Raw genomic sequence first — 27,958 nt, 5'->3', positions numbered from 1 at the left:
ATCATGTGATCGCAATTTCGGCCATCGCTCTTGATGCGAGCAAACGTTCGCCTGCAGATGATGAAATCGAGTCGAGTCGAAATCCCTCTGAATGCGGGTGAACATATATGCCATCGACGTGATATAAACTAAGCAGGCCTCGGTTTCTACGAGATTTCACTTTGGACAGTAAACTTTTATGCTAGATGTTTCAGATGCCCTGACCAGTGTCCACTAGGTTTAAGGTGAGACACCCTGTACACTACACTTTACAGTCATCAGACATCAAATTACCTTAAAATATAATTACAAATTATCAAAAAAATATCTTACAACATTAAGAATTATGGTTTAAACCATACTTGTTACCTCGTGTCATCGAACACAGCAGAGTTCATTCAAATTAGGTGTCTTCACCTCCTTTCGAAACTTGGTAGAGTCAAGCCATTTTGGGTCAAGCTGGACACTTCATTTTTGATTACACGACCGTGGTCATTTAGAAAGGGGAGCCGTGACAATAACGCGAAGGGAGGGAGAGAGACGTTTCAATGGCATGAATGCTTGGTAATTGCTACTGGAGGGACATCGTGCTCCATGCCAGGGAACCTCTGTGTCTCCTCGTCCACTGTTTCTCTCTGTCTCGCTAGCTCCCGTATTCGAACGGCCTCTTTCTCCTCCTATCTCCCTTTATCATCGACGAAATTGGCCCCGAACCTCTGGATGGGTGCATTACCAATGCATCGCTGCGCATCCGTCGATTGAACTTTTTCATGCAGCCTCAAACCAGCCGCGTCCCCCATCGTCGTTCGGCATTTATATCGATGAATACCATGCCGTATCCCAACGTGCACTAACTCGTGTCAATCTCGTCGCATTGATCTTTTTCTCCCTCCCCATTTTTTTTTTTTTTTTTTAACCGATGGCCATTGCAATTTTTCGATCTGGACCTCCCGTTTCCTTTATTCCCTTACACCGGAGAAACGGCCTGGGCGAGAAAACGAGTCGTTTCACGATGGCGAACGAAAAAAAAAAAAAAAGTGACATCCATCGCTTTAAGTGCTCGCTCCCAAGCGAAATGGAAGGCGATAATTCGTTGGAAATGGTCGAGGCGAAAATCATTGGGTACGCGCAGTACTTTGAAGTGATTCTGCATGCGTCATTTCTTATACCGTTCGCTAAAAATTACCACTTTTAGAATTTATTTCTTTAAAAAGTAGAACAAGATTAATATAGATTTTCTTGTTATCGTAGAAACAACTCTATGGACACTTTATTACGACAGCGTTTCTGTTTAGAATGAAGGCTTTCTTCGAGATAACATCTTGTAATGTTGTCAAACGTATCAAGAAACCCTTCTATTATAATATATCTCGTCGTGTACATTTTTGTTGCACGCGTAGCGCCAGTGTTGCCCGCGTGGTCCCGCGCAAAGCAAGTAGAATGCGCTATGCCGAGTCAGACCAAAAATCCTCAGTCATTTAATCTGTAAAGAAGCTAGCTAAAAGCTACCTAGCTAAAATTTTTACCAAGAGGATGATGATTTTTCCAGCATTGCCAACTTCTTCAAGATTCTGTATTCGTACAGATGAATGTATTACGTCGCATTAAACTTTTGCTGCAATTTCCAGACGCATCGTTGTTTTCACCACCCGCGACAATGGCTCCGTTATCGTACTCGAAGACACAGAATCGCGTCATGAGAATCGGATCGCGTGAATCTGGTCATTTCCGAGAATCGTCCCTTTTGAGCAGTTGCTCGCAACACGATCGATGTCACGACCATTGAAACGCAATATCGAGCACGAAGATAGGCGGCCTGCTGCCGCCTGCATTCAGCCTCCGCATTTATCAACCAGGCGGCATCATTGCCTGCTACCGATGAATGAAGTTAGACATCTCGACTTCAATAAATGCTACTGGCTGAATATCATTTGAGGCTGAAAAACATGCCGGCCAATAATGGCCTCCTCGAAGCCATTTTCAACGAGAATGTCTTTTTTAAAAGGAAAATAAATCATCGACGCGAGCAATGCGTATTCTCGAGTAGCAATTTTCAGTGGAAAATATCTTGGGATCCATTTTCAAGACCATTTATAATGCAGTTTTTAATGGTTATTTCTGATGTAACTTTATGTAGTTTATTTATTGATTCATATTGACGTTACGACCCTTGTCGGTGCCGGTGATATGTAAACTATGATAAAAGAAAAGAGAGAAGTTGATTAAACGAAATGTATAAATTAAAACGTTTTTCGTTAAAATAAATAAATGTTCGCTCAATTTCATTCCTGGCTGTAAGTCTATGTGAAATATTCTTTAAACTGAATTATAAATATGGAGATAATCGCATCCAGAGATTAAAATGGGTCACACTGTATACGCATGCGATATCGACCGAGTACTTGCGAGAAGAAGGACGTTACATTGGGATGCCGTGGCACCTATCGACGGATCCTCGAACATCCCAGGACGCAACATTAAACGTTATTTCTATAATTAGTATAATAATAAAATTTACTTGCAAACTGCGGTCTGCATTAATCTAGCAGTGTCTACATTTTCCTAAATTCAGTGTAAAAAATAAAAGAGAAGTCACTAAGTTATTCTGAACGCATTCGCTATCTATGATTATCGATCTAAACCTAAGGTGACTAAAAAAAAATGGTCGTCCAACGTTATCGTGCAACCACCGCCACTTGGACACGATATGCACAGGTTGCCATGCGTCAGACGCATCTAATCCGAATTTCTAATATTTTCTAACGTTAAAGTCAAACTTCCACTGAATTTCCTTAATCTATCACCTACAATTAAACGCTCTGTATAACGAGTACACCTTCTTACCGATTACGAAAAAATAGTTTCGAAGGGATCGAGTTACTCCGAATGCGGTAACTATTTATAATCATCGAGGTGGCCCTACAGTGAGTTAAGAACAATGGCAAAATGGTCAAGATATCCACGTCTTGAATGCTGGTCCATGTCGTAGCGAAGAGAACGAGGTGTCATCTAATTATCCTATTATCGTTCCCTGCAGCGGGTATGCGAATCGCTGGGTGTCACATGGCTGAATCTATCGGAGGTACAGCGACGCGCTTAACTATCAGGGGTTGGAAACGTGGCGTTAAGTAGCGCCGCGCAGTCCGGTAATAAATTCTAACTTGGCGCGAATCCACGGGTACGTGGACATGCTGCTCTTGTTGCATATCTCGGCGACCAATAAAGTGGCGAAATCTAATTTCGTCGAAATATCAGCCTCGATGCAGCGAATATAGAGACATCTCTCTGAGCAGAATTATGGATAACTCGGTTAGGCAGTAATTATGTAGTCGACGTACAAGTGACGAAAGTGGAGGATGGAGGAAGGCAGTGATCGGACGAGGAAATCGCGTTCAATTTTTTCTAGATAGGTACATTTTTTAAGGTCTACACTCTGAGAAAATTTATATTAGAATACATCCTTGAAGTATGTCTTACCACATACGTACGTTTATGTATTGTTTTTTAAGCGTATCTATCTTCGTTGAGTTTCTGAGTTGACCCAAACTCGGACACATTTTTCAATCTCGTAGAGTACAAAATACCCCTTTAACATTGTCGAGGGTAGTTTTTCCCTTCCACCTGTTTACCAGGTTTCACAAAAATCAGAGTGTCACGATTAGATGATGATTCTCGTCAGTCCGAATGACACTGCGTTTAAGTTGAAAACGAAGTAACGAAGTAACGTTGTTCGATAAATAATTATGAGGGAAAAGCGCGCGTAGTGGGGATATAGCCACGCGGTATATGCCTAGCCGGTCGCGACGCGGCGGGCAGAGTTGCGTGGGCAGTGGCACGCAGAAGCGGAGAGGCTGCGAGTAACGTAGGGTTGCGCACGTGTGCATGCGTGTGCCAGGGTAAACGAAAGTGTGGAAGAGGGTGCAACATGGTAAATAGAGGAAAAAAGAAAAGGCGAGTTTGAAAGAGCGCCTGCTCGAACCTAGCCGCGTGTGTTTAACTCACTCTCTCCCACTTCCGTCGGCCGCAACACCGGTTCACCTCTCTCTGCATGTTGCTCAGATCGATTCCCCTCTTTCTCCCTCGCACCCACGATTTCTCTCCTCATTTCCCTCGTCTGCATCCTACCCCTGTCCCTTCGCGAACGTACACACCGCACGCACACCATGATAACACCCATGTGCGACTACTCACCCGTTCATCCTGATGGCAGATCTCCACGTCGACGGTGCCTCCGTTGCCGGTGCTAGGTTAAACGAACTCCCGCGTTCCACGGTCCCCGGTACGTGCAACCGTATTCCAGTCGGTGGTCCACCGACAACACGAGGACTCACCGAAAACAACAGGTTGCATGCGATAGCGGCACAAATATGGCGGCGAAAAAAATGACGGTGCACCCGGCGCGACGAGAACCACGGTTGCTCGCGTCTACACGCGATCCCCGGGGCTTTTGTCTCGTTTCGTGTCTCTTTCCCGGTTTCTACGCGTGCAGAGGTTGCGTGTACGTGTCGAGATTAAGGTAACCTTTCAAGTTGACACGTCCAGCAATGGTGTGGCTGGTATTTTATCTCTTTCTCGATGGCTTCTCGACCAAATTGATTCCTCTGTCCCTCGGGCAACGGCGTTTTGACAGTCACCGTCGACGAGCACACCGAATCGTACCGCACTCGGATATTGCTGCACTATTATGCCGTCACCGCCTCGATCGACGTAAACGTTCGAAACGATGCGGATTATGGTTCCTCGTGAGGGCACACGCGATTCCTTTTCCAGCGATGCACCACGAGAAGGGAAACTCGTGCGTGTGACAGTTAGACGGAGAGAAAGAAAAAGGAGATCCGGGCGAACACTGGTCAGACGCACGCTAAATCATCCTCGCGAACGATAGAAGACACTCGCTGCCACTTTTAGCCTGATAGAATTTCGCGAGACAGATGCACTGTGTCTGGTGCAGCCAGTTGGGTATGCTCTCGCCACCTTGCGAAACTTGGGTGCACTTGTTCGAAGAACTGCAGCTTGGGACGGTTAGGTGGTCTGTATCGTTTGATTTGGGTTAGGCCTGAGTTAGGAGCTTCCTTATCGTTTCAATGACATCGATTAAAACAGAATATAATGTCAGCGCTCCTGACGGTATCGTTTGAAACAGCAAAAAATATTCTCAGAGTTACCTACGTATTAACAATTTTCTAAATTTTCATCGTAGTTAGGGTGTAGGATAAGCAAACAATTTTATGGGAGTTAGTGTCTCACAGACCAAAGTCACCAATAATTTCAGATGCTTCCAGTCATATACAAGACAATTGAAAATTTTGAATAAATTCTTTGACACGTGTACGTTCATATATCGCTAAAGACTCCGAGATCGAAAAATGTTGTCTTAAAGGGTACCGATGAAAAGGGCTACAAAGTATTACTACCAATGAACCATGTTCAAAGTACTTTAAACATATAATATATTCATTTGTATGCTTGTACATATCTCGTATTTATTTGATACAACAAAATATCTATGAGAACAGTACAGTAAAGAACAGTGTACAACATACAGTATTCCCCTGAAAGGTGTCTGCTAGCGATCGGCGATGGATGTTTAGTGATATAACAGTTTCGGCAGACCAAACATCTTTCAAGTAATTACTGTATAATCATATCAATAATTCATTCATAATTACGAGATGCAAGACAGCCTCATTCTCTTAAGTCGTAACGGTATCGGGTTGTGATTGCATAAAATACATGTAGGTATGTACTCTTCTTGATTACTCTGATGTCCAGTCTTTCGGTAGAACTTTTGCATCGGTTTATCCCGCATCTAGTGGGCTAGATTTACATTCAAATCGCTTTAGATTTGAAAAGAAATATGTCATATTATTCGTATTCGATGTTATCTGTAACACCTCAATATGAGCTTTTCTCTAATACTGTTAGACCTTCGTATAGTAACACAACAAAGTATTATTGACCAATTATCATGAGAAAGGGGAAACTATCGGCTAGTCGTAAACGATTTCTCACGACAATCTTACGCAATTACAAACAGATCTTTAAAGGAACATGACAATCTGTGTGATTCTTGTCTTGAAACGAAAGCAAGGAGAGAGTTGCATATTACTTCTTAAACGAGTAGATTCGGATATTATACGTTGTAAAGTAGGCCAATCGGTTAAACCGGCAAACCAGGCGCCTCCACATACATCACGGAGCGATTTTGTTCATTAAATCTTTAACAAGAGAGAATATCCGTTAGTGAAAAAATATCCTATTTACACGTAAGGTATCTAGTTGTGCGTCGATTCATTAATTCGCCGTTGGAGTGTATCAAAATCTACTTAAAGGGTTAATAAAAGATTCGTGCAGCCGTTATTTACAGAATTGTCCGATTTCAGATGTAAACATGCGTGTATAATTTCGGCTGGAAGATTCGAAACATGGTAAAAATTGACGAATTTACAAAGAAATTTGATCCGTCGGAGGATGAAGTTATCGGCTCGATCGAATACACGTGAAAAGTGGCGTAAACCTCGAAAAGAATTCTACTTCCCCAAGGGAAATTCAAGTTGCAAGCATCGTCGGCAGTTTGTCGGTAGATCATGTATAAATATCGATCGAGTACTATGTACTCTAGCGTGAGAGCTAATCGTGATGGTGAATGTTTCTTTTCTCTGAGTGGTTCGTTTTTTAATGAGAGCGATGGCAACACTCGAGGTTCGATATTCGTGAGATTCGGCAGACTACTACTATGTATCATAGAAACAGCAAGATGACAGAGAAGCAAAAAAATGGCTCTCAGAAAATAATAATCTAAACGCGATAGCTCGACATATTTTTATTATCAACAGAAATTTTATTCCTGTGTCTAGAAGATCGTGTTCGCTAAATTAACTTTTCAAATCCTTTTGTGATACTTGTCCGCTATATCGTTGCAACTTTATTGTCAATCGATAATTAGAAGAACCGAGAAAGCAACTTTGCCGAAATCGCACGAATATATTTTACCCAAGGCCAGTTCAAACATGGCATTAATGTGTCTTATCTGCATCTAGATACCTTTTGTAATACATCCGATCACACAGGGCACACAACTCTCTTACGCTAATATGTACACACCATACAAAGCATCACAAGATTACATACATAAATTTATACACTTTTTCATAATAAAATATCCGATTCTCTATTATGTTACTTCACACGGAGAATGATCAGCTCCACGCGAGACGTGTCCCGCGCCTCCAGCAACCTGCAGCAACATTAATACATAATAGACGGTACATCAATCTGTTGCGATTATTTTGAGGGCGTACAATCCTCGGAAGATGTTTCCTTCTTCTTCTTCTTCTTCTTCTTCTTCTTTTTTTTTTCTTTTTTTTTCTTTATTCGAGACCACTTTCTGTTTGTGTGATTAGTATTTCTCGAGAGGAATCCGTTGAGAGACCAGAATTCCGTTTGACCAAGACTCGGCCGATTTAACCTGTCAAACTTCCCTAACGTTGATATGCTACTTTTAATAACTGACCGTTTGCACAATCGACTTTGGGCATTTTCTATCATAACTTGATTAACTCTAACGCAATTTATCGTCGTTTCCTGATTTTATATACAGCAAATCACACTGTGTGCCTTAGGAGCAACCAAAGAACTTTTAGGTACTGTATTTGCAATGATTCGATATCGATGACCAAATATTGTTAATCGCTCGATTTTCTGTGACTGTACAATTGATATTTATCATCACATATAATTATTAAAGAAATGAAAATTTTGTTGTGTTGTCAAACTACGTTACGGCTACTCCTTCTACAGACCATATTGCTGATTCGTGGCATACGTAAGTAGCATTTCTTCTTCAATGTTCAGCAGGCCCATTTCATTCTGTTTAATTAATGTACTGGATGGATCAGAAATGGAGCTTGGGTATCACGTGGAGACGACTATGGTCACTCCTTGTAATAAAGTACAGTATATTTGGGAGACTAAGGTGGCAACGTTATCTTTTCCTGCATCGTTGGCCCGTTTTCCGGAAAACGCTGGGTTACCGACTATCCTAGGAACAACGTTGTCTCTTTTCTCTCTATAATTTCTTTCTTTATACATTGTAGTCCAATTTGCACGCACTGCGTGCATAGAAAATAAATACTTTCGAAAGTGCGTATAAATCGGTATATAATGTGTTACATACAAACAATTCGACTCTGTTTTGATGCGTCGAAAGATTCTTTCCAGCTGGCAACTTTTTTGACAATTTTTCGCGAGATTAATACGTTTTTTTCCACGATGAAAATAATCTTTCGACGCGCGTGGCGGAAATGGGTCGTTTTTGATCTGCGAATTATATCTGAGTGGTAAATAAATGATTCAATTACCTCGTGTGTAGTAACGAAAATCTTACTTTTTCGTGGGATGCATCACGTGACCGTTGCGGGTATCATACCTCGATAAAAACCATTAGAAAAGTAAACATTGTCACGGAATGACTGAATGATAATTTCGCGTCATTTTTGTCCCATTCCCGGCGAGCAAGGGGTTAACTCGTGTACCCGAAATAGTTTATTAACCATCGGTCAACGACTTCAGCGTTCTCTTTCACCCAATGTATATTAAACTTGATTGTTTCTAGGCTTTGTTCTAATGCTCGTTTTCCACTTCCGACATCTACTTTCTTAAAGAACTCCGACACCTAAGGTACCACATCAAACATATTATTAGACCGAAAACGTTGCCAACATATTTTTGAAATAACGCGAAAAATAGTATCGCGTCGCTTGATTTTCTCTGCACTTTTGTCAATTAAGTAACGGCATCGATTAATCTGAGGATAAAAGTTAAACAACTACTTTCAACTTACTTCGTGGTAATCGTACTCTGTGAAGAAATCAGAAATGACGACAGATATTAGTCCACCCATTGTAAGGGATCCGTTTCCGAATAGAGCATGTATTTCCGGCCAATACGCTTTCAGATGGCGCCAAGCGAGAAACTGACCGTCGACGTTGCTAGCAACGGAGGCTATAACAGTTTCGACGTCTTGCGATCTCACAATATCTCGGTTTAACGAATGTAGAAGGTAACGCTGTAGCAACCAACTATCCGTCGTCGCTCCAAGCGCTTGCAACATTATCCTTTTTTCACTAGGTACTTGAGTTTTTTGATAATACTCCCAACAATAGTCCCATTCTTTCTCACCACCAACTTTGATTCCTGTGTACAGACGTATCTGATACTTTACTTCACTTTAAGGAAAGGAAGAAAGGAACGATACATATCGTTACATATCGTTACCTGCAACGTATACGACGTCCCGTATGTAAGGAGCGATTGTATCGCCTCTTGACATCCAATTCTGAAAACGGTATTTCGCTTGATTCACAACCTCGGGCAGGTTTACAGACACCGCTGATTGAAGCACGGCAATTCTCAGAAGTCTATAAACGAAAATATAATAACAAACGAAAAATGACAATATTTTCCCCTTGTTTTAAATAGACACCCACTTTTTTAAATGAGATCCTTCGTCTCCCCAACTGACGGAGCTTACAACCGGCGTCAACAATTTTTTGAAGAATGTAACGTATCTCTTGTATCCGGGACTTCCGCTTAATCTTCCTTTCCAGGAGTGTAAGTATCCGAGAGCCGTTGCCCATGGTATGTAATCCGTTTCCTTTAGAAGATAAAGTGACAACTCGAGAGGTATGGTGGCGTTTAGCTCACCTGCCTCGCAAAGTGTAAACACATCGTCGATAAGATTAGCACGGTCCGCCGGACTGAATTTCGTGTGATCGTTCTTCAAAGTTTCAAGGATCGCCAACCACATTTCCACAGGATAAGTTACACGGTAAAATCCATTTTGATTCACGTTGCATTTTATGTATTCGACGTCGTTAGGTATCTCGAATGTTACTAAAAATACGTGATACTCTTATCATATAAAGCGTAACAGAATTAATATATTATCAGCCAATAATATCATTCGTCTATATAAATCAATTATTTGTGGAACTTGTTCCAAATTATTAGTGAATTATTCTTCGATCAAATTTAATATGAACATCGACTTTAATTACTTGGACGTCTAACGTATTTTTCTATTAGTCTGAAGTAAATGATAACTAAGCCTTAGTAAACATTGATAAAGAGAAGGAAATTATTGACCAATAATTACAGAGATAGCGAACGTTTGTTTAATCATTAGAGCACTGCAGAAAGCACTGCAAAAAGATTTCGTTACAATTGTCCTATATGTTACCATCGGTTAAATTCATCCACACGTTGTGAAGCTTGCGCGGTTCTCTGTCTGTGTAGTAGGTCAACGGGACGTACCACTTGTAGTCAAAGGGCGATTTTGGTTGTAACGATTCTGTATCATTTTCTTTCGGCGAGATTAAGAATCTTTTCTGGGTTGCCGTGATTGTGTTTCCATCACGTGTAATCGTGATTAGTGGAAAACCCATCTGCTGGGTCCACGTATCCATGATAGCCTGCCGACACATATTTTCGTTAAACACTGGGACTTACTACCGCGATAAACTCGTTAAATAATAATACTATTTCAATTTCTTAGGGCTAGAGAAAAGTTTTCAATAGGAATAGTATATTTTCAAGGGTAACATTGCGTGGTACAATTTCTTCTTCTTTTTTTTTTTTTTTTTTTACATGGATGCGACAAGGACAAGTTAAAGTCCTTGTATAGAAAAAATCATAATAATTGTGTAGGAAGAGGTTAGTTGAAAAGCAATTTTTTATAGGTATATAGACGCGTTGTCTACGTTGATACGTACTTTCACGTCAAAAGTGTGGTTTGCATGCTTGGTGAAAACTGCCCAAAGGTCGTTCGTGTCGGCGTTCCTATACGCGTGGATGTTCAAGTAGTCGTTCAATCCACTTTTGAGAACGTCTTCACAGAGAAAACCTTCGAGCATGTTGAGAATGGAAGCTCCTTTACTGTAACTGATTTCGTCGAAAATGGCTTCTATTTCGTTAGGATCTTTCACGGATACACTTATGGGGTGGCTGGTGGTTAAGGCATCGAGATGTAAAGCTGGTTGAGTCTTGTCTAAAATAAACTGATCCATCATGCCCCATTCAGGTGAGATGTGATTTACTCCTTTGTATTCGAAGAAACTGGCTGCTCCTTCGTTTAACCAGAGATCATTCCACCATTTCATAGTGACCAGGTTGCCGAACCATTGATGGGCTATTTCGTGGGCCACAACCACCGCCACCCATTCGTGGGCTTTCGTTGACGTCTCTTTCGGATCATAGAGTATAGACGTTTCTCGATAGGTGATTAGGCCCCAATTTTCCATTGCCCCAGCAGCAAAATCAGGAATAGCTATTAAGTCTGGCGAAAGACAATGAAATCAACGATTTATTGGTATAATAAATGTTTTAAATTATACCATTAATTTAATTTAGAACTGAATTTTATTGGGTACCTTGCTTGGGCAATGGATAATGGACTCCGAAAAAAGCTTCAAAGTAATCCATTGTACGAGCAGCAGTGTTTACAGCATATCCGGCCTGTGAAAGCATAGCCTCCGCAGCGTAAACGCTTACAGTGATGTTCCTCTTTGTCGATACGAACACCCGCTTGAAATCGCACACCACAAAAGCCACCAAGTACGTTGACATTTCAACAGACTCTTGGAAGTCGTCGCGAAGCTGAGAATATTTCATTTGGCATGAATTAGTTGGTCGTTAATTTATTTGTCGAGGTAAAAATAACAACGCGCAATAATTAGCGCATTGTACGCGTGATTGCTCGTTTCAATCTTTACACACAATTAACAAAACTTTGAAATTATTATTATCAAGTTCTGACTACAGCAACGTATTGCTCAAAGTTCCCGCCAAAAATGACATTCTAGTCATATATCTAGTTAAATGACCAGTGGTAATTTTAACTGGAAATATATTTCTCGTGTAAAAAATATTTGAAAATTTTCTTCGGTCTAGTCAAGAGAACACAACCTAGCGCAAACTTAATCCCTTAATAAAATTGTAGCGCATATACATGTTTCGTACTCACAAGTCCCGTTCCCATGTAAAATCCCGCGTCTTCGGTATTCATGACAGGCATATTACATAACGCAATATGAAACCTATCCCTGAATATCGAAAGTTTAAATTTAGCTTTGAATTGTGGTTCATCAAAGCATGGAAACGCTGAACGTGCGTATGTCGGTTCAAAGTGAGTAGTAGCCAAGTACCTAAAGTTGAAACATGTTCGGTCAGAAGCTTTTTCAAAACGAAGCTACGCCTTGTGTTATTTTGCAAACAGAAAATTATTACAGTTTCAGAGTGACCTCTTTTCTCCTTCTCGGGTAACGTAGCTGCTAAGGTAGAATCCTTCGAGCTCACTCGTGAGATTCGAGATGAACCTTAGGTGTACCGAGTAGTATCCCTTTTTTCGAAATTTACTTTCCTCCAGTTCTAAGTATAGTTGCTGGTGTTTCGGGTATTCTAGGAGCTTTGCAATTTTTAATCTATGGCCTTTGCGGTCTTGAACCATCTGGAAAGCAAATTTCAAATTGTTCATTGTAAATTTTATACGTTGTAAACGCGTACAAAGCGTAATAAGTATATGAATGTATGTACAGCTATGTCCCAATTTACGGTATAACCTAAATAGTTCTTTTCAATATGGCGTCGTAAGTAACCCCATTCGCGCATCGATTCAATCGAACAACTTCTAACGTTATTTAAATTTTTTCAAATCATTTTCGGAAACACTTACTTTTTCATTTATTGTCAAATTTTTGCTATGGAAGACTATATAATTGGTCTCTTTATCGACATAGAACTCGATTGTGACCTGACCTGGAAAATAACAATTCAAAATTATTTCCATTGCATCTACATTTTGATACTACTTACAGGTTGACAATGATACATAAGACAAAAATAATTTCTCCTTAAAAAATGTTTATTTTCCAATTTGAAAATAATGTTTATTTCTCTCAATGGAATTTCTTTTTTTTTCTTTTTTTTTTCTTTTTTTTTTTTGTTAAGCAAAGTTACCACTTAACAAAGTTATTAATAAAGCAAAAATCTATTACCTTTTACTTCTAAGGTGGTAAGATTTGGATGGATGTTGATGATGTACCTGGTTGGATGCGCAAACTTAGGTAGTCTGACATTATTCCAGGGGAACACCTGAAATTTCATCCTCCAGATTAGTATAAATGTTACACTGTTTAAATAAAAAGCATAGAGAATCTCTTATTATTTGTTATCTTTCACAATCTCTGTGATTAGCCCCCTTTGCTATTTAACTGTAGCAAAAATGACGTTGATATCTTCATTAATTTCCGAGAAAACAGCTTGTCACTCTTTATACGGAACACACAGCATATCCAACAAAACAAACATAAATGAACGTACCTCTCCATTAGTCGCAAGAGGCACACTGCTTTTCTCATCGTCCTCGATTTCCAGGTTGGCTGGCTTCTCTCCAGCACAGGGGCAGTCTGCAAAAATTAAACGCAAAAACATTGAAACGCAAGTATGATTTCTGTAAAAAACGAATAATAATGAAAATTATAGATTCAAGAAATGTATGTAAATAGCAATGTTATTCTTAACCCTTTGTTGTCCAGAATTTATAATATTTGTCGATCTTCGGTCGACATAGAACAACAAAATAACAGGTTAATGTAGAGTTAAAGTAAATGATTCAAAAGTACCATTCTGTGGTCCCGCGAAGGCAATGATGAGCGATACAGCGAATAAGATCGCAAATACAACGGTGACGATGCAGAGAGCCCTTTTCTGAGAACACACAACTCCATTGTGCTCATAAATACTACGTTTGTGCAATCCTGTGTTGCTATCTCCTGGAACAAAGGGTCTCCTGGAGAATGATCAGTGTATATCAGGTGTACACATATTTGTATTACATGAACGGATATATGTACATTCTGAATTTTGTACGAATTTCTTTTTTTATTAATATATATTATTTTACTTCTAAGTTGTTCTCAATTAAGTTAAACAGTCATGTACAATGTGACCTATATAATTTTAATATATATGGTATTCTTTATACTCTGATTTTATAGTCAGTATTTAAAATTAATTTATTTTATATAGATGTTTTGGTCAGATAAAAAAACAACACTTCTGAGTTCTAAAATTATTTAAAGGTCGTGTCACTAGATGTGTTGCTCCTATATGTCAATATAAAATATTATACAAAAGTTGATCGTGTTATTACTGTATAACGATAACGTAAACGAAAAATGAAGTAAATTTCTTCGCTATTTTCTACTCAGTCAGCTTGTAATACTTTATTTCGTGACATCCAATATGTCAACACAAAATATTACACACAAGTTCATTGTGTTATCATTGTATAATGTAAACAAGATGCGACACACTCCAATTGCTATTAATAAAGCCTCGATAGTTTGACCCAGGAACAATAACACAAGACACATGTATATAGGTGGGGAAATAAGCGGGTTAGCCTGCTTTAATTTGAAAGATCAAAAGCGTCTCTCTTATTGATCGTACCCACGTGCTTCTCGTATAGTCTATTCGCAGCCCGGAGGGTTGTAAGTGGGCCATCTGGTCGAACGATTCCACAAGAAAATTAGAGAATCATGTGCAGGGGAAAAAGAGAAGGAAACGCAAGAAGTAACCCAAAAGACACACGGAAGAAAAGAAAAAAATGGGCCACGCGAAAAGACACCGGAGAAAAATTCGGTCAAGAAGAGGAGAACAGGACAATGAGGTGAATAAGAAAGGGGCAGCAGGAAAATGAAGTCAAGGAGAGCAAACGTCAGGGCATCGAAGTCGAGAAGAGAAATGTTCCATGGAAAGCAAAGTCAGGTGCAGAGAAAAACAACAAAAAAAATGATGTCAAGTAGGGAGAAGAGCGGGGAAATGATGTCAAGAAGGGAAAATCCAAGCTCGAGTGAAGCACTAGGGGCTAACGTTAAATAGGTCAGAGTCGGCAGCGGGAGACCTCGAATAATTTAACCTGCCCCTTCCAAATTATCTCACCTGTCAAAAAAGCAACGTCATCCACATCCTGCTCGCTCATCTCGAACCGATTCGGCGGTGGTCTCCGACGAACGATTTCTTTTACCTGACCGTCGTCCGTAGCATATAAGATTTTGATTAGGGGCTCTCTCTGCTCAGCCAGAATTTCCGCTGCCGTGCTTGTGGCTACCTGCTCCGTCTAGTTACTTTCCCTGGCAGAACCTATCTGTGCCAAGGTCAATGAATCGCCCAGGAGGATTCACGGACTCGCCTGCGTCCAACCCTTAATCGAACCCTTATCGAAGCCTTCGTGCTTTGTTTCCCCTCGTTGGAACTTGGTGGCTCGTTCAACGTTTGATCGGCGGAACAGAGCTTGATCGAGGACTTATGGCAACGGCGGTTTCAAGAGCACCGATCACCAGCACAAACGGGGGCACGGGCACAGGCACGAGCACCAACAGGAGCACGAGCACGACCACTGCCACGACCACAACCACGACCACGACCAGCTCCACGAGCACGAGCAAAAGCAGGAACTCGACGACTCTGGACAACGTGGCACAAAGACTCACAAAGACACCGAACAGCTGGACAATGCCGACAAGTCTGTAACCCGCGACGTGCCTTGACATTTCATTAGCATTGAAGGGTAGATATAGCGACTGCAGAGTCAGGCAGACATGGCGACTTTCCAAACCCCTTGGCGGTGAGTCGCTTCACGGGGGTGGATTCGCAACCCTCGCTACACCGTGCTACGTCTCGCCTCGCCTTGCAGCGGAGGTGGTTGGCTTCACTGTGGCGCCATCCGTGACCCACTCTTTGCAATCACTGCACCCTCCAATTCCTACTTCCGTTTCCTCATCGGGGTTGGTAAGAAAATTTTCTACCCGATTATTACATTTTCGCGGTTTTTATAGAGTGTAGAAATTCCTTCCGTGCCTTTACATTCATCCGTTTATGACTGCAGTTTGAGTAAACATTTACTCATCATCTTGTTACGTTGAATTATCAGCCTTCCAAGATCTCAATCTGATCTCACATCGATTACGATACAATATAGATTACGAAGAATCTATACGCAACCTAAGTCTCAATCCGACGGACGTTACGATTTATCTATACATTCCAAGTTGAATGGTCCACGAAATATTAGGTGTAGGAATTAATTTTGCGTCTTTATATAATTATTTATAACTCTAGTTTAAATAGAAATATTTCCTGGCCTGATTTGTTGGATACCAACGAAGATATCACTTCATTTCTCGGTTTCATTATTGTTATACAGAAAAAAAAAGTGAACAACGATTTAACAACTTGTGTCCAGGGTTAGTCTTTTTGTACCATTTGACTAGCATTAATAATAACGTATACCTCGTCCCCGTGTTGACCTACTCTCCTCTAGAAGCAGCAAATATGTGATGATTAAATAATAAGGAGTGCGGGATAGGGTGATATAAAATCGATATTTTTCATAAAAAAATTCGTATACGTATATAAAAATGTAACGAATGTACCGTCAAGATTGAAATTAGTCGTTTCTTAGTATTTCTCAAGGTTTGTACATTATTTTGTATGCACGCTAGTATTATATTTTACAATCGAGTAGGGTAACCGCGTAAACATTTCCGGATCGGTCAAGTTTGTACACGTTATTTCTGTGGGTATTAATTTCGAGTCTGATCAATATCTATACAATAGGGGCATTTATAAATATCTGAACTTTTGAACTACTGACCTCTGCTGTTCCAGCGTAGGTTTGTTTCCGCCATAGAAACCTGTCTGATTTTCGATTGAAACTATCCTAACACCCCTTTGTGTAGCTTACAAAAATATGTAGCTTTTTCGTGTGACGGTCCCTTATAGGAGGGAAGGCACTTTTTTTTATTAAAGTTTTATAGTGGAATCGATCAAGTTGAATGAAAATATTTACTCTATCAATATAATCTGTTTGGGCCCAAAAGAAGAGACGATGCCACCTTCGGTACCGTCCCTAGGGCCGCGTTCAATGGCGGCTGCGTACTTCTATCGTACAATGTACATACACATGGATGGACACTATTCTGCACTTTAGCATAGATGCAGGGAATCCAATACTACTGGGTGTCTCTTTCGGATTTTTCCAAGAATAAATACCTCGGAGTGATTTCGTATTTCTCTTTTCTTGAGGGGAGAGGTAATTAAACGTACTTGTTTCATAAGTGGTATTTAACTCACCTAAATTCGCTAGCACCTCGGTAGTGTTGGCGGTTTCGTTTTGCCCGGGACTTCTTGAACTCCAGGTTCTACCTAGAGGCTCCATTCTGATCGCCTCGCTGCTCTCCTTCATACACGGCCCTCCTGGCATTCTGCTTCTACCCTTTCGTGTGTGTTTTTATCCGGTAAACTCGAATCCCTATTTCTCGTGACTGGATGAACATTAAATTCTTCAACGTTGACGCTGTCTTAGTACGGCACACTTTTCAGTCCCCCTTTCTTTTTTCTTTTTTTTATTCACGTGCATCAACTACTTGAAAGATTGTCGTACGACACGCAAGTTTCGTTCAATGGTTTGTCGAAAACTTTCATTATTTTACGCGGTAATACCTTCCTCGGTGCTATCTAATTTATTTTTATGTAGACGGATATCACAAAAGGCGAGAAATTCTGTGTCAATGGTCCCCGTCGCGATACGTTAATGGGCGAAGTAAACAAACGTAGCTCACAGCTGATAGAAAACGTCTTTCGTTGCATTATTCATATAAATGTCGCAGTCGATAGGATTGGTGCGTTAATTATAAAATGGTGTACCAACTACAAGTTCGTAAATCGTGGCTAGTTAAAAAAGGAATTTAACAGTACGTGTTGGTTATATTTTGAACAATTACGCGTTATTTATTTATGCAAACGACTAATTGTGGCTTTCTCCTACTTCAGTCATCGGCGCTGCGTTACTAACTCTCTTGTAAAGTACTTTCTCGTTCCAGATATTGTACCTGAAATAAAATATCACCTGACGTGCATTCGATGTAGATACAAGAAATTATTGAAAAAATTATTCAGAAATTATTTGGAAACTGCTAATTTCAGTTTTTATGCCATTGTTTACTTTAATACGTCGCAACTATTGCACTTTTAATATTTTCAAAAAAAAAGGTTTTCTTACAGTATGAATAATATAGTTTATTCATCGGCTGTAATACACATATACAGTTTTCTACTTCAAGGTGGTAGTGTAACAATGTGTATAAAAAGTTATGGATTTTATTGGATTTATAATTATCCCACATGGTGAGCAGACATATAGGTCAGTGTAATTGAATATGTTCCACGGCGTTATTTTTGTAACATCGGCAAACAAGTTAATTATACGTGCCTTAATTTTTCTGAGATGTACGTCAGCTCATTTAAAGACTTTAAATACTTGGTGTAAAAAGAAAAGTAAGTTGCATATCAACACACAAAATTACTTAAACTCAAAAATGCGATTGTATCGGTTTTAGATAACAGTAATTTGTTCCTAAAACGGTATTCATTTGTTACGAACCATACCTTCATGTAAGCGATGGCAATTAGGTGGCAAACGTGCCAGATTTAGCACGCCAAAGATCGCCGGCGACAGGCCAAAAAATTTAATGGGTTTGTTTGTTTTCATTTTGTACCAATGGAGTCATTGATAGCACTTTGAAACTTATAAAACGAACGAATTTGAGTAATTAATTTTTATATATGAGTTTAGATTGTCGAATATGATCAAAACAATTGAAGAAAATTATTGCTCAAGTCTGTAATTTTGTAATATTAATTATTATCGATGCATCCCACGATTAGTATGCATCTTTCTGACATACTGGAATATTTGTCTGGCATGCTGGCTCTAACGTCATTCGTAAATACCACGTTGCGTAAGGAAAAGTAGAGGATAGAAACAAACGAAGGCTACGAAGAAAATTATCTTTAATGTTCGGATGTTTTCTGCAATAAGCGCGTTCAGACACGTCTAAAATTATACTTTACTGACTAAGGAATGCATAATAAATTGTTTAGAAGTAAATGTTTTTAAATTATAGAGTATCGAGCTCAAATATTTTCCCAGACGTCTCGGGCCGCAGAAATGAAAAATACTGTACCGAATCAAATTAGTCGCTTCATTCAGTCACGCTTATAGTACCTTATTGTCGTTATTTGGCGAGCCCCTCGCATCTGCGAGACTATCGCGTGACATAACAGGAAACGATTAGAGTGACGATACCGAATTGCGAATATAGTTGGAACGATACTTAGATCGAGCAAGTACTTAAGGAGGGGAAACCACATTACCAGCATTAAGTGTCGAGAATTAAGTGTCTCGTGGGATATTTTCTTTTATGGAGAAGAATTTATGTTTTCATAACTTTGGGAGTATTTTAGGCTTGTTTCAGGATAGTTTTGGCAATTTTTTTAATTCACTTCTCACAAAAAATCTTTGAACTATGGCGTTTTATTAAAAAAAAAATGTTGTTTTCAAATATTTACCCTTTGTTTATTCATTTCTCAGAAATGTAATATTTGTAATCTTGATCAATTTTGCTGGTGGTCTTTTATAATTATCGATGTATCCTTTGAACGTAGGATTCGTAGACTCGTAGACTCGTAGACTTTATCTTTCTTTGACAAACGAAAAAGATTTTCAACAAAGGAACAGAAGCAACGCACAACTTTCTCTACGATTCTAGTTCTTCGTGCTATTATATATAGGTGACAGATTTGTGTGCGCGTGTGGTACACGACCGTCGTGATAGAACGTTGACCCTGCCCAGTCTCGCGGTCGCGAAATGCCTCCGAATGAACGAACATAGCCAAACAAAAAAAGCACCATTTCAACGTAGATCTATCACGTGTAAAAATAAACTACTCCCCTCCTCATAAGCACTCTTGAATTCAAGTCTCTTCGATCACCTCGTACCGATTTCAAATCAATGAATAAGTAATAAAATTGAACGAAAAAAATTGAGAAATAAAAATAAAATTATCGATACAGTGCGAATAAGGTTGGAAGAAGGACGGGGGCGTATATAAATTGGAAAAACTGACCTTCGTTGTTTTTTGACTGTTGCCTCCCAGCGAAGGAACGGAGCAAACTCGAGGAGCCGGCGCCTCGCTGAGCCTACTCAAACATCGTGTCGGACCGGGCGAAGTGAAAACGGCGAGTCGTATCGGTTCTCGCGGTTGCACCAGCCGCGGTTGCATCGCCGTCGACTAATTAAACTTCACGGATCCGAGGTACGAGAGGCTGGGCTTTTCTCGAACGTGGAGAACCACCACCGTCGATGTAAGCGGTCGAACGGTGAGAATGGCACTGAGGGGAGTTTGAGAATCGAGCGTGGCTGAATTTCCGGACGCAGGGAGGCGCGGCGGTCAGAATCAGCCACAGGTTGCGCCCGCCTCGTTCACGCAGCCGGGGCATCTTGGCTGATCGCGAAAAGGGGAGGACACCCCTGTCGAAGCGACAGAAAGAGAAATCGATTAACTTAACATCTAGAGCCGTGCACGCTCTTATTCGGCAGCCTGGACTAACGCGATTTCGATCGCTTTTCCTCGACCCTTTCACCCAACGGAGTACTACACCCCCAATTTCTCTGTGACAAACATTCAGAATGTTGTTCCAATTGTTCGATCTTTCCATAATATTCAAATAGAATATTCGAATTACCAAACCCTTTAGTAATTTCTTTAAATAATATTTCAATTGGTACATTCAGATTGCTAAATCCTTCAATAATCTTCCGATTGCTAAAAGCTCCGGTCACTCAGCGCCTAGTCTATTGCGACCGCTGCCGGGATCCACCCCACGGTAGACCACAGTTTCCATACCGTCACCACTTTCTTGTGTATATAATGAATATATTGAATTACAAAATTCCCAGATCTAACCCAGTCCAATCCTACCGCTGCTGGGAGGTGAGTCACCTCCTCGGTAGACCACAGTAACCAATGCTTCCTATGTGAGAGTATGAGCAGCCTATTGAGCACAGTTTGAAGAATAGAACCTGTGTCTACTGTTCTCGAAATTGGAACAAGAAGAATAGGCTCTTGCCGCTCAGTAGTTTCTAACTAAAGAAACAAAAAAACTGTGGTGGAATGTGCTGGAACATCAAGGAGCCAGTGACGTACCGAGGGTGGAGGGTAGCTGCAGATTGGGGTCTCAGTCATCTCTTGAGAAGGAAATCAGCGAGACCTGTGGCCCAACAGGCTCCATCCCACAACTGGGTGAACGAAGAAGTAAATATCCGAAATAACGTCAATTACAACGCAAACGCATTACCAGTCCTTCGGAAATAGTCTAAAATGCAATTCTTTGTACAATCTTTATACACTTGTTGCTTTTAAATTGTGTGGTGAATTGCATCGTAATGGCGCGCAAGCATCAAGTGCGATTTCATACATCAAAGTTCCTAACTCAGAGAATGAAATAGAGATTGGAAGATGGCGTTCGGAATTCACCAGAAGATTTCCCGCCAGAAATCGTCCTCCAGCGCGCATCCCACCCGCACACTTTACGTAGTCCTGATCTTTCTTCCAAATGGTTCTAGCGTCCTTCTGAAATGACTTTTGTAGTTAAATATCACATTAACATTAAAAATTGCAATTCAATATAATATCATCGTTACCATTGGTTATCGTTATTAAACCCTGTTCTTCAATAATCAATCAATAATCAATCTTTGATAAATGGTTACCTACGCCTATGATTATCATCGATTCTATGCGAGGGTAGCGCCACTGTGATCGTTTATGGCAATGAGAGTTTGCTGCAATTTGCGTCAATCAATAAAGCAACGCATTTGGCACGGAGGCTCAACACGTATGCGCAGGACTAAAGCTCACCAAGAGTATCGGGCTTTAAGCAACTCTTCCATACAAAACGAATGTTAAAATACTTGAAACGTTTTAGTTCCAAGCATGGACATAGAAATATACTAATGATAAAACATACTAAAATTAGTTCGCCGGAACGTAAGATTAATTGAACGATAGAAATGGGGCCTAAGTTTGAACAGCCAACAATCGTGTACGAACTAAAATAGTTGCCGAAGGAAAATTGTGAGCAAGTATAAATCATAGATTAAAATAGATATCTAATGCTAAAAATGTGATTACTTATGTATTTAAATGTTTTTAAAATTTGTAATATTGTTCTTTTGGGGTTTTCGCTCCTATATTCCTGTTTACTTTTGCTATATTCCTTTTCCTTGAAAAGGAAATCGTGTTTCAGCTTAGGTCCGCCAGAGGACTCGTTAGGACCATCTCTCTCCTCAAACATCGTAGGCGGCTTATAATATTACAAACTAGAGGGCGGCTTGTTTCGAACTTATATTTATAGAAACTAGAAAGTGGATTATAGAGCTTCTATTAATAAATCCGTCACTGTCAACGGTTCGTTCAACTATATTTTAACAGGTAATCGATAACATTGATCGGCCCAGATCAAGCAACCCTCTTACTTCAGCTGTGAACATCAGTAAGCTATGAAGACACCCTTTTCCATGGGGGAAACCCTGGAAAGACATCCACTGATAGTCCACTGGGATTCCCTGGCCAGTAGGATAGGGTTAAAGGTCACTAGACCGACACATTTGAAGGATCTTTTAGCAATTTTTTAAATAACACCACAACTCCATGATTAATCACTCACATTTCCAATAAGAAACCCCTTCGTGGCTAAATCAAGCATTATATTCGATGTATCAACTCTTAATGTGTACTTTTGAGAAACATAAAATGGTAAAATTAAATGTTTTCGACGTTAGTGGATAGGAATGGTCGATGTATAATCACCTGAGACGAGTCAGAGATCATCAGTGGCGACCTTGGCCTCTGTGGTGGTCGAGCAACACATAACACAAGACACATAAGACATGGTAATGCCGGGCACGCGATCCAATGTGTATTAGTCGACTGCAAGGAAATCGTTGCGACAAATCCCTCTGCCGTTCCGCGTTCTTGTTTCAGAACAACATACAGAGTGATTCACCTAAAAGAATACAAATGTATCTTGCTTTGAACAAATGCGAGAATATTGTTATGGGCGAATTTTTTGGAGATTTGGGAATCATAAATATTCTTTAATGAAATCACATATTTGCCTCATAAATAAATTAAACATGGATAACATGGATTAATTTTCTTGTTGAGTACTACATAAGAAATTTAAAAACTAGTGCAAGACACAACTTCACCCTTAACAATATTAATACAGCTTCGAAAACAAGTAAACACTTGGAGAAAGCTTTGTGCATACCCTGTATATAAACTGACCAAGATTTATGCTCGTTAGAGTTCAACCACGCGTTGTAATTTGCACCTAGATCCCTGACGGAATCATACATTTCTCAATGACGACATCTTTTTTGCCACAAACATAGTCAGTTAGCCCACTACGGGGTATCAGGCACGAATTCTGTGTAAGAGATTCGTATCAACACCTAATCAACGTTGAAATAGTATGCTAAATGACCGTGCGATGTCGTACACCCATAACAAGCGTCACCAAGGTTCTCCACCTCCATCTTGTCACCTTATATCGCCATTTTCTTCTTATTATTAAATCCTCAACAGCGGCGTTGCAACTGTTGTCGAGGATTGTTAATTAAAATGGAATAACAGGCAGGATTGGAACGAGGAATAAATGTTTTACGAAATATTTAGGTAACGAATTTCTGGCAAAGAAAGTATATCAAAGAAAGGTTAGATTGTAGATTATCTCTCGCATCCCGCTGGCATCGAAATGGCAACAATTTATATCCCGTTGGCGCGCCCTGAGAGTAGTTAAGGTTTAACCTTCTACCTTTTGATTCGCTCTTCCCTCTACTATCGTTTCCTGTCCTACATTGACTCTTTCCAATACATAGCAATCTTCTAAATGTTCTAACACGCCTACTTTCTTATCTTCGAAACTTGCATCTCATAAGTTCTCCTCGTAATCGATATTCCCATCTTCTTAATTTATTACCATAGTACAACTTTCATTGTTACAATAATTTATAATGCATATATTACAGTTGGCTCGCAGATGTTGACATAACTTTGTAAAAAGTTCAAACGGCGCCATTGCATTGTACTTAATCCAGGATTTTTTAATTAATGAAAACAGTAGCTATTACATTTATTATTGCATTTATTTTGCCCATAAAGGTTTGCTAATTTTCAATTAATGTTCATATTAATTTGTGTAAGTTCATCAGCAGTAAGAGTATTGGCAGTAATCCTCCTGAAATGTTCCTGATAGTAGATGCACCTGAATCGATTCCTTCGAAGGAATAAAAAAAAAAATATATATATATATAAGAATAAGAAAAAAACCTCTTCATGGTAATAGTCTGCTTCGAATTGGTTGTGTCGCCTTGCAGATACTCTTTATCGGCATTCGCGATCGTAAGAATGGCAACGCAACTTCTGAAGCGACATGCGACCAGTCGAGACGTAATTGCAAGCACATTACCTTGCCGCATTAGAGTTTCCTACGCGACTCAAAAAACTGCTACTTAAAGTTTCGACCTCTCAAAATCAAATGCAAGGAAGCCTTTCGATCGGTCACGAGTCAAGGTCACTTACCGTTAAAGTAAGCTTGCTTGTTCGGACTTATTTCGCACACAGTCGCGTTTATTCGAATGTAGCCCCAATCGCATGCGCAGAGCCCATTCTTGCAGACTACACGATCTATGTTGGAATCCAGATAACATACCCCAAGATTCGTACATTTTTCACCGAGAACTGAAAGAAACAAATCAATTTCAACATTTCTTTTGGCTTCACTTGAACATCTGTGCCAGCAATTTTCCCATTTCCCTCTTTGGGCGCTTATGAGAGATCGTTATACATGATTCTGGTTGTTAAGGAATTTCATGACGATATTATTGTGAAATTCTGGATCTTGAAATCCCTTTAAAGAATGATTTTGAAAAAAAATTGTCCCACCTTACGCGTACCCCTTGAAACAGTGTAACTTTGTTCTATGTATTTCAAGTTTCTACATCCTCACCTTTACGTTGATAACAGTTATCGAATTTACGATGATAGCCTTCGGCACAGGTGCAAGTTTTGTTTAAATCGTCATCTGAACAAATTGCGTTGGACACTGTGACAGAACACTGGATGTCCTTTTCGCAAGGTTCTCCAAAGGACGCAACTGAAACCATGAAACCATTATTTCATTTTTTCAATTTGTATGCGATTAACAGTACGCATGTATGAATTTACATGAAATGTATATTAAACAGACAACTATTGAATAAAACGAAATTGTATTCACTTTTAATATTACTAACAATATAATTCTATATTGTTTGTAATACTACAGGTTTAAAACTTACGTGGTAGGCATGTGTCAATTGAGACAGCAACATAATTTTTCTGGCAAGTGCAACGATTTGAATTGCATTCCGTGTTTTCAAGGGGACAATCCTTATTTGTCGTACAGTTAGAATCGATAGCTTTAATAGGAAATATACTAATATTATAAACGTAGTATTTGATAGAAGAAAATTGAAAATAAATATACAATCGATTTTAAAGAAAATCTTTTCGAATTGCAATTTCTCACCTCCTATCACAATTTTCTCACAAGCTGTTCGTTCAGAATTTGGCTTAGTTCCTTGAGGACAGGTGCAAACATTTTGTGTGCATGTTGGCTTAGCACTCGTCTCATTGACATAACAATCCATTGCGTTTTTACATGTTTCACCGAGTTTCTTCTTCACCCAACAGAACATTTGAGATTCGATAAAATGCGAATTCTCGTTGCAAACACATTTGTCCTCTGAACAAATTGCATCCGGCCCAAAAATGTAGCATTGTTTATCAAAGCGACAAGAAAACATGTACTGCATAGTTGCTGTAATATGTTCGAAAAATTATTTTTATTAATAATTTGGTTTCTAAACACGAAGCAATATCATTTGTATGTAACTGCAGCTGCATATTGCATACCTTTTAAGCACTCTTTATTATCGTAAGAAGCAACTCGTTGTGGTTCACAATTCCATATACCGTTTTCACATACCGAAAACTCAATCTCAGGTTTATCGTTAACATCGCATGGTTCTCCAAGTTCTGGAAAAATATTTATGTCGTTTATATTAATAAATGCAAATTTTATTGATATTAATATGAGTACTGATACGAAGCAACGAGGAACAATTATTTTTAATTTACCTGGGACACACTCTTCTGTACTGTTATTCTTATTGAAAAAGTACGCACGTTTGCAAACACATGTTTTCAGAGGACCACATATGGCATTTTTCAAATCCTCGCAATCTGTGTCTACTTTACAAACTTTGTCAATGGTAAATACTATTGGAAAAAAATATAATTTTTACTTTATATAGCTGGAAAAAATTTCTTAAACCTTTTCTAACTATAAGGTTTAATAATTAAATACCATATTACAAACCTGATTTATCTGTAGAGTTCTCGTGAACAACGTTTTTGTCTTCTAGAAATTGTGATGTAGTATTTCCTGCACTTGGAAGAGTGCACTTAAAATCATCACAGTGTGCAGTACTGTTAAATGTGCAATCGTTGTTTATCACGCATTTATCACCAACTTCTGTGCAGTACAAAAATTTAAAAATATTATTGTCACTGGCAATAGCGAAAATATTAATTTCTTAGTCAGAAATGATCTTAACTCCTCTTTGAAAGTCATATTGTCCTGTTTTCGGAAAGAAGTTCAACTTACTGTTTCCTTCTGGACGACACGTTCTGTATTCTCGTTGATAAAATCCAAGTCTGCATGCACAAATTCCATTTTGACAAATTGATGCCCCGTAAACTGAATTCACGTAACAATCAGAGTCCTTGAGACATGTTGCATGTAATCCTGCGAAAAGGAAAATCTCTTCGTGGAAAATCTGGCAAAAAAATATTATTTACGAAATTGTTTAACGCGCGAAATACCTTTATACAAATTACATCTCCCATGCAAATAGTAATATCCTTTAGCACACACACAGACATTATTTTCACAAATTCCACCACTGTATAAATGCCTAGAGCACTGTACTGATTCGGTGCAATCATCGCCGTAAGTAGTAGCCACTGTTAATATTCCAGAAATGGATTTCATGTATCAATTACCATAGTCAAATTTGATTCGATTAATTTGATCTTTCATTAAATGATCATATTTAAACGAATATTGTTTTGTATCCTACCTTTAATGCACGACGTCATACTTCCATTGAAATCATATCCTCCTTGACACTGACATACGTTCTTGACACAACTACTATTACTTACGGTGCAATCAAAATTAGTTTCGCATTTCCAAATATCCGTGAATTCTTCTTGAATAGCAACGTTTCCCTCTGACAATTTCGTATTAAACGCAGATCCTAATGTTTATAAAAATTACTATATATTGTACGAAGAGAGATGAAAATATATATGTAAATATTCACATACCTTTGGTAAAGGAACACTGCGTGATAAATAAGAAACAAAGTATGATATTTTGTGTTCGGGACATGTTTGCCACGAAAGATTCTAATTGAAGTAGACAAACTTGTGAAGTGATGCTCATCTACGATTTTTATCAAGCGGCCCATATCTGATAGCAAATGAACACCTGCATCGCTATCAATGGATCTATCAATATATCAGAAAAAAGGAATGTTGTCGGAATCTTACAGTTTTTTGTATATCGAACTGTCGAAAACAAAAAAATTGCGCCATAAACAATAATTAATGTGTAATACAAATAACGAGGAAAAATAAATCGTGGATATAGAAAAAGTAAAAAAAGTTCAGCATGCACCGTGTAAATTCAAATCAAAGAATATTTATTGTGCATAAGTTCTCTCCTGAACCTCTATTTAGTTAGTGCACGCATATTTTTAATTACGTATAGCACTCATAAAGCTTACCATTCTATGACAAAATCATGTCACAGAATAATTAATACATCATTTACACGGCTGCGCATTGACCTTGAACTTATTTATGCTAATATATAACGATTTACACCAGAGTTAGTGTGATA

General features: G+C 39.2%; 3 protein-coding genes across 10 annotated transcripts in view; all 3 read right to left on the bottom strand.

Annotated features, from left to right (window-relative positions):
* LOC128878620 (polypyrimidine tract-binding protein 2) overlaps positions 1–4,945 on the bottom strand; it is a 262,210-nt gene extending 257,265 nt beyond the window's left edge. Inside the window, exon 1 of the mRNA XM_054126944.1 lies at positions 4,171–4,945. The gene's annotated coding sequence lies outside the window, so the exon portion shown is untranslated. The remainder of the gene's footprint in view (positions 1–4,170) is intronic.
* Positions 4,946–5,418: 473 nt separating this feature from the next.
* On the bottom strand, positions 5,419–20,549 carry LOC128878618 (endoplasmic reticulum aminopeptidase 1-like). Of its 7 annotated transcripts, none has more exons than XR_008457449.1 (16): positions 20,008–20,547; positions 17,173–17,930; positions 13,659–13,808; positions 13,357–13,442; positions 13,032–13,128; positions 12,710–12,792; positions 12,279–12,484; positions 12,002–12,182; positions 11,409–11,634; positions 10,752–11,314; positions 10,220–10,451; positions 9,468–9,873; positions 9,256–9,398; positions 8,822–9,174; positions 8,340–8,653; positions 5,419–8,020 (listed from the first exon to the last, which is right to left on the bottom strand). XR_008457449.1 is itself a non-coding variant. In XM_054126934.1 (15 exons), exons 2-15 carry the CDS (start codon positions 17,300–17,302, stop codon positions 8,501–8,503), a joined length of 3,000 nt encoding a protein of 999 aa, XP_053982909.1. In that variant the 5' UTR covers positions 17,303–17,930; positions 20,008–20,549; the 3' UTR covers positions 5,419–8,500. The 7 variants fall into 7 exon arrangements, 5 of the variants coding, with proteins under 5 accessions (XP_053982909.1, XP_053982907.1, XP_053982908.1 ...); XR_008457450.1 differs by having other exon boundaries at positions 5,419–8,015; XM_054126934.1 differs by having other exon boundaries at positions 5,419–8,653; positions 8,822–9,165; positions 20,008–20,549.
* A 3,165-nt stretch (positions 20,550–23,714) lies between these two features.
* Positions 23,715–27,518, bottom strand: LOC128878622 (prion-like-(Q/N-rich) domain-bearing protein 25). Of its 2 annotated transcripts, none has more exons than XR_008457451.1 (12): positions 27,382–27,518; positions 27,132–27,311; positions 26,875–27,015; positions 26,657–26,797; positions 26,369–26,524; positions 26,128–26,268; positions 25,903–26,025; positions 25,517–25,807; positions 25,287–25,406; positions 24,956–25,102; positions 24,416–24,687; positions 23,715–24,223 (listed from the first exon to the last, which is right to left on the bottom strand). XR_008457451.1 is itself a non-coding variant. In XM_054126947.1 (12 exons), exons 1-12 carry the CDS (start codon positions 27,497–27,499, stop codon positions 24,132–24,134), a joined length of 1,809 nt encoding a protein of 602 aa, XP_053982922.1. In that variant the 5' UTR covers positions 27,500–27,518; the 3' UTR covers positions 23,723–24,131. The 2 variants fall into 2 exon arrangements, 1 of the variants encoding a protein (XP_053982922.1); XM_054126947.1 differs by having other exon boundaries at positions 23,723–24,223; positions 24,529–24,687.
* Between the last annotated feature and the right edge of the window lie 440 nt (positions 27,519–27,958).

Source organism: Hylaeus volcanicus, chromosome 6 (genome assembly GCF_026283585.1).
Source record: "Hylaeus volcanicus isolate JK05 chromosome 6, UHH_iyHylVolc1.0_haploid, whole genome shotgun sequence".
In the NCBI taxonomy this organism is placed as follows: Eukaryota; Metazoa; Arthropoda; class Insecta; order Hymenoptera; family Colletidae; genus Hylaeus; species Hylaeus volcanicus.
This window is presented reverse-complemented; position numbering and strand designations above follow the sequence as displayed.

Coding starts and splice junctions, on each gene's coding strand:
- LOC128878618 (XM_054126932.1), bottom strand. CDS start 17,302: ATGCCAGGAGGGCCGTGTATGAAGGAGAGCAGCGAGGCGATCAGAATG. Junction 11,635..12,001: donor TTTACATGGGAACGGGACTT/GTGAGTACGAAA, acceptor AAATATTCTCAG/CTTCGCGACGACTTCCAAGA. Junction 9,399..9,467: donor GAAGGATCTCATTTAAAAAA/GTGGGTGTCTAT, acceptor TTTCGTTTATAG/ACTTCTGAGAATTGCCGTGC.
- LOC128878622 (XM_054126947.1), bottom strand. CDS start 27,499: ATGAGCATCACTTCACAAGTTTGTCTACTTCAATTAGAATCTTTCGTG. Junction 26,798..26,874: donor GAGATGTAATTTGTATAAAG/GTATTTCGCGCG, acceptor TCCTTTTCGCAG/GATTACATGCAACATGTCTC. Junction 25,407..25,516: donor TGAGAAAATTGTGATAGGAG/GTGAGAAATTGC, acceptor TTCCTATTAAAG/CTATCGATTCTAACTGTACG.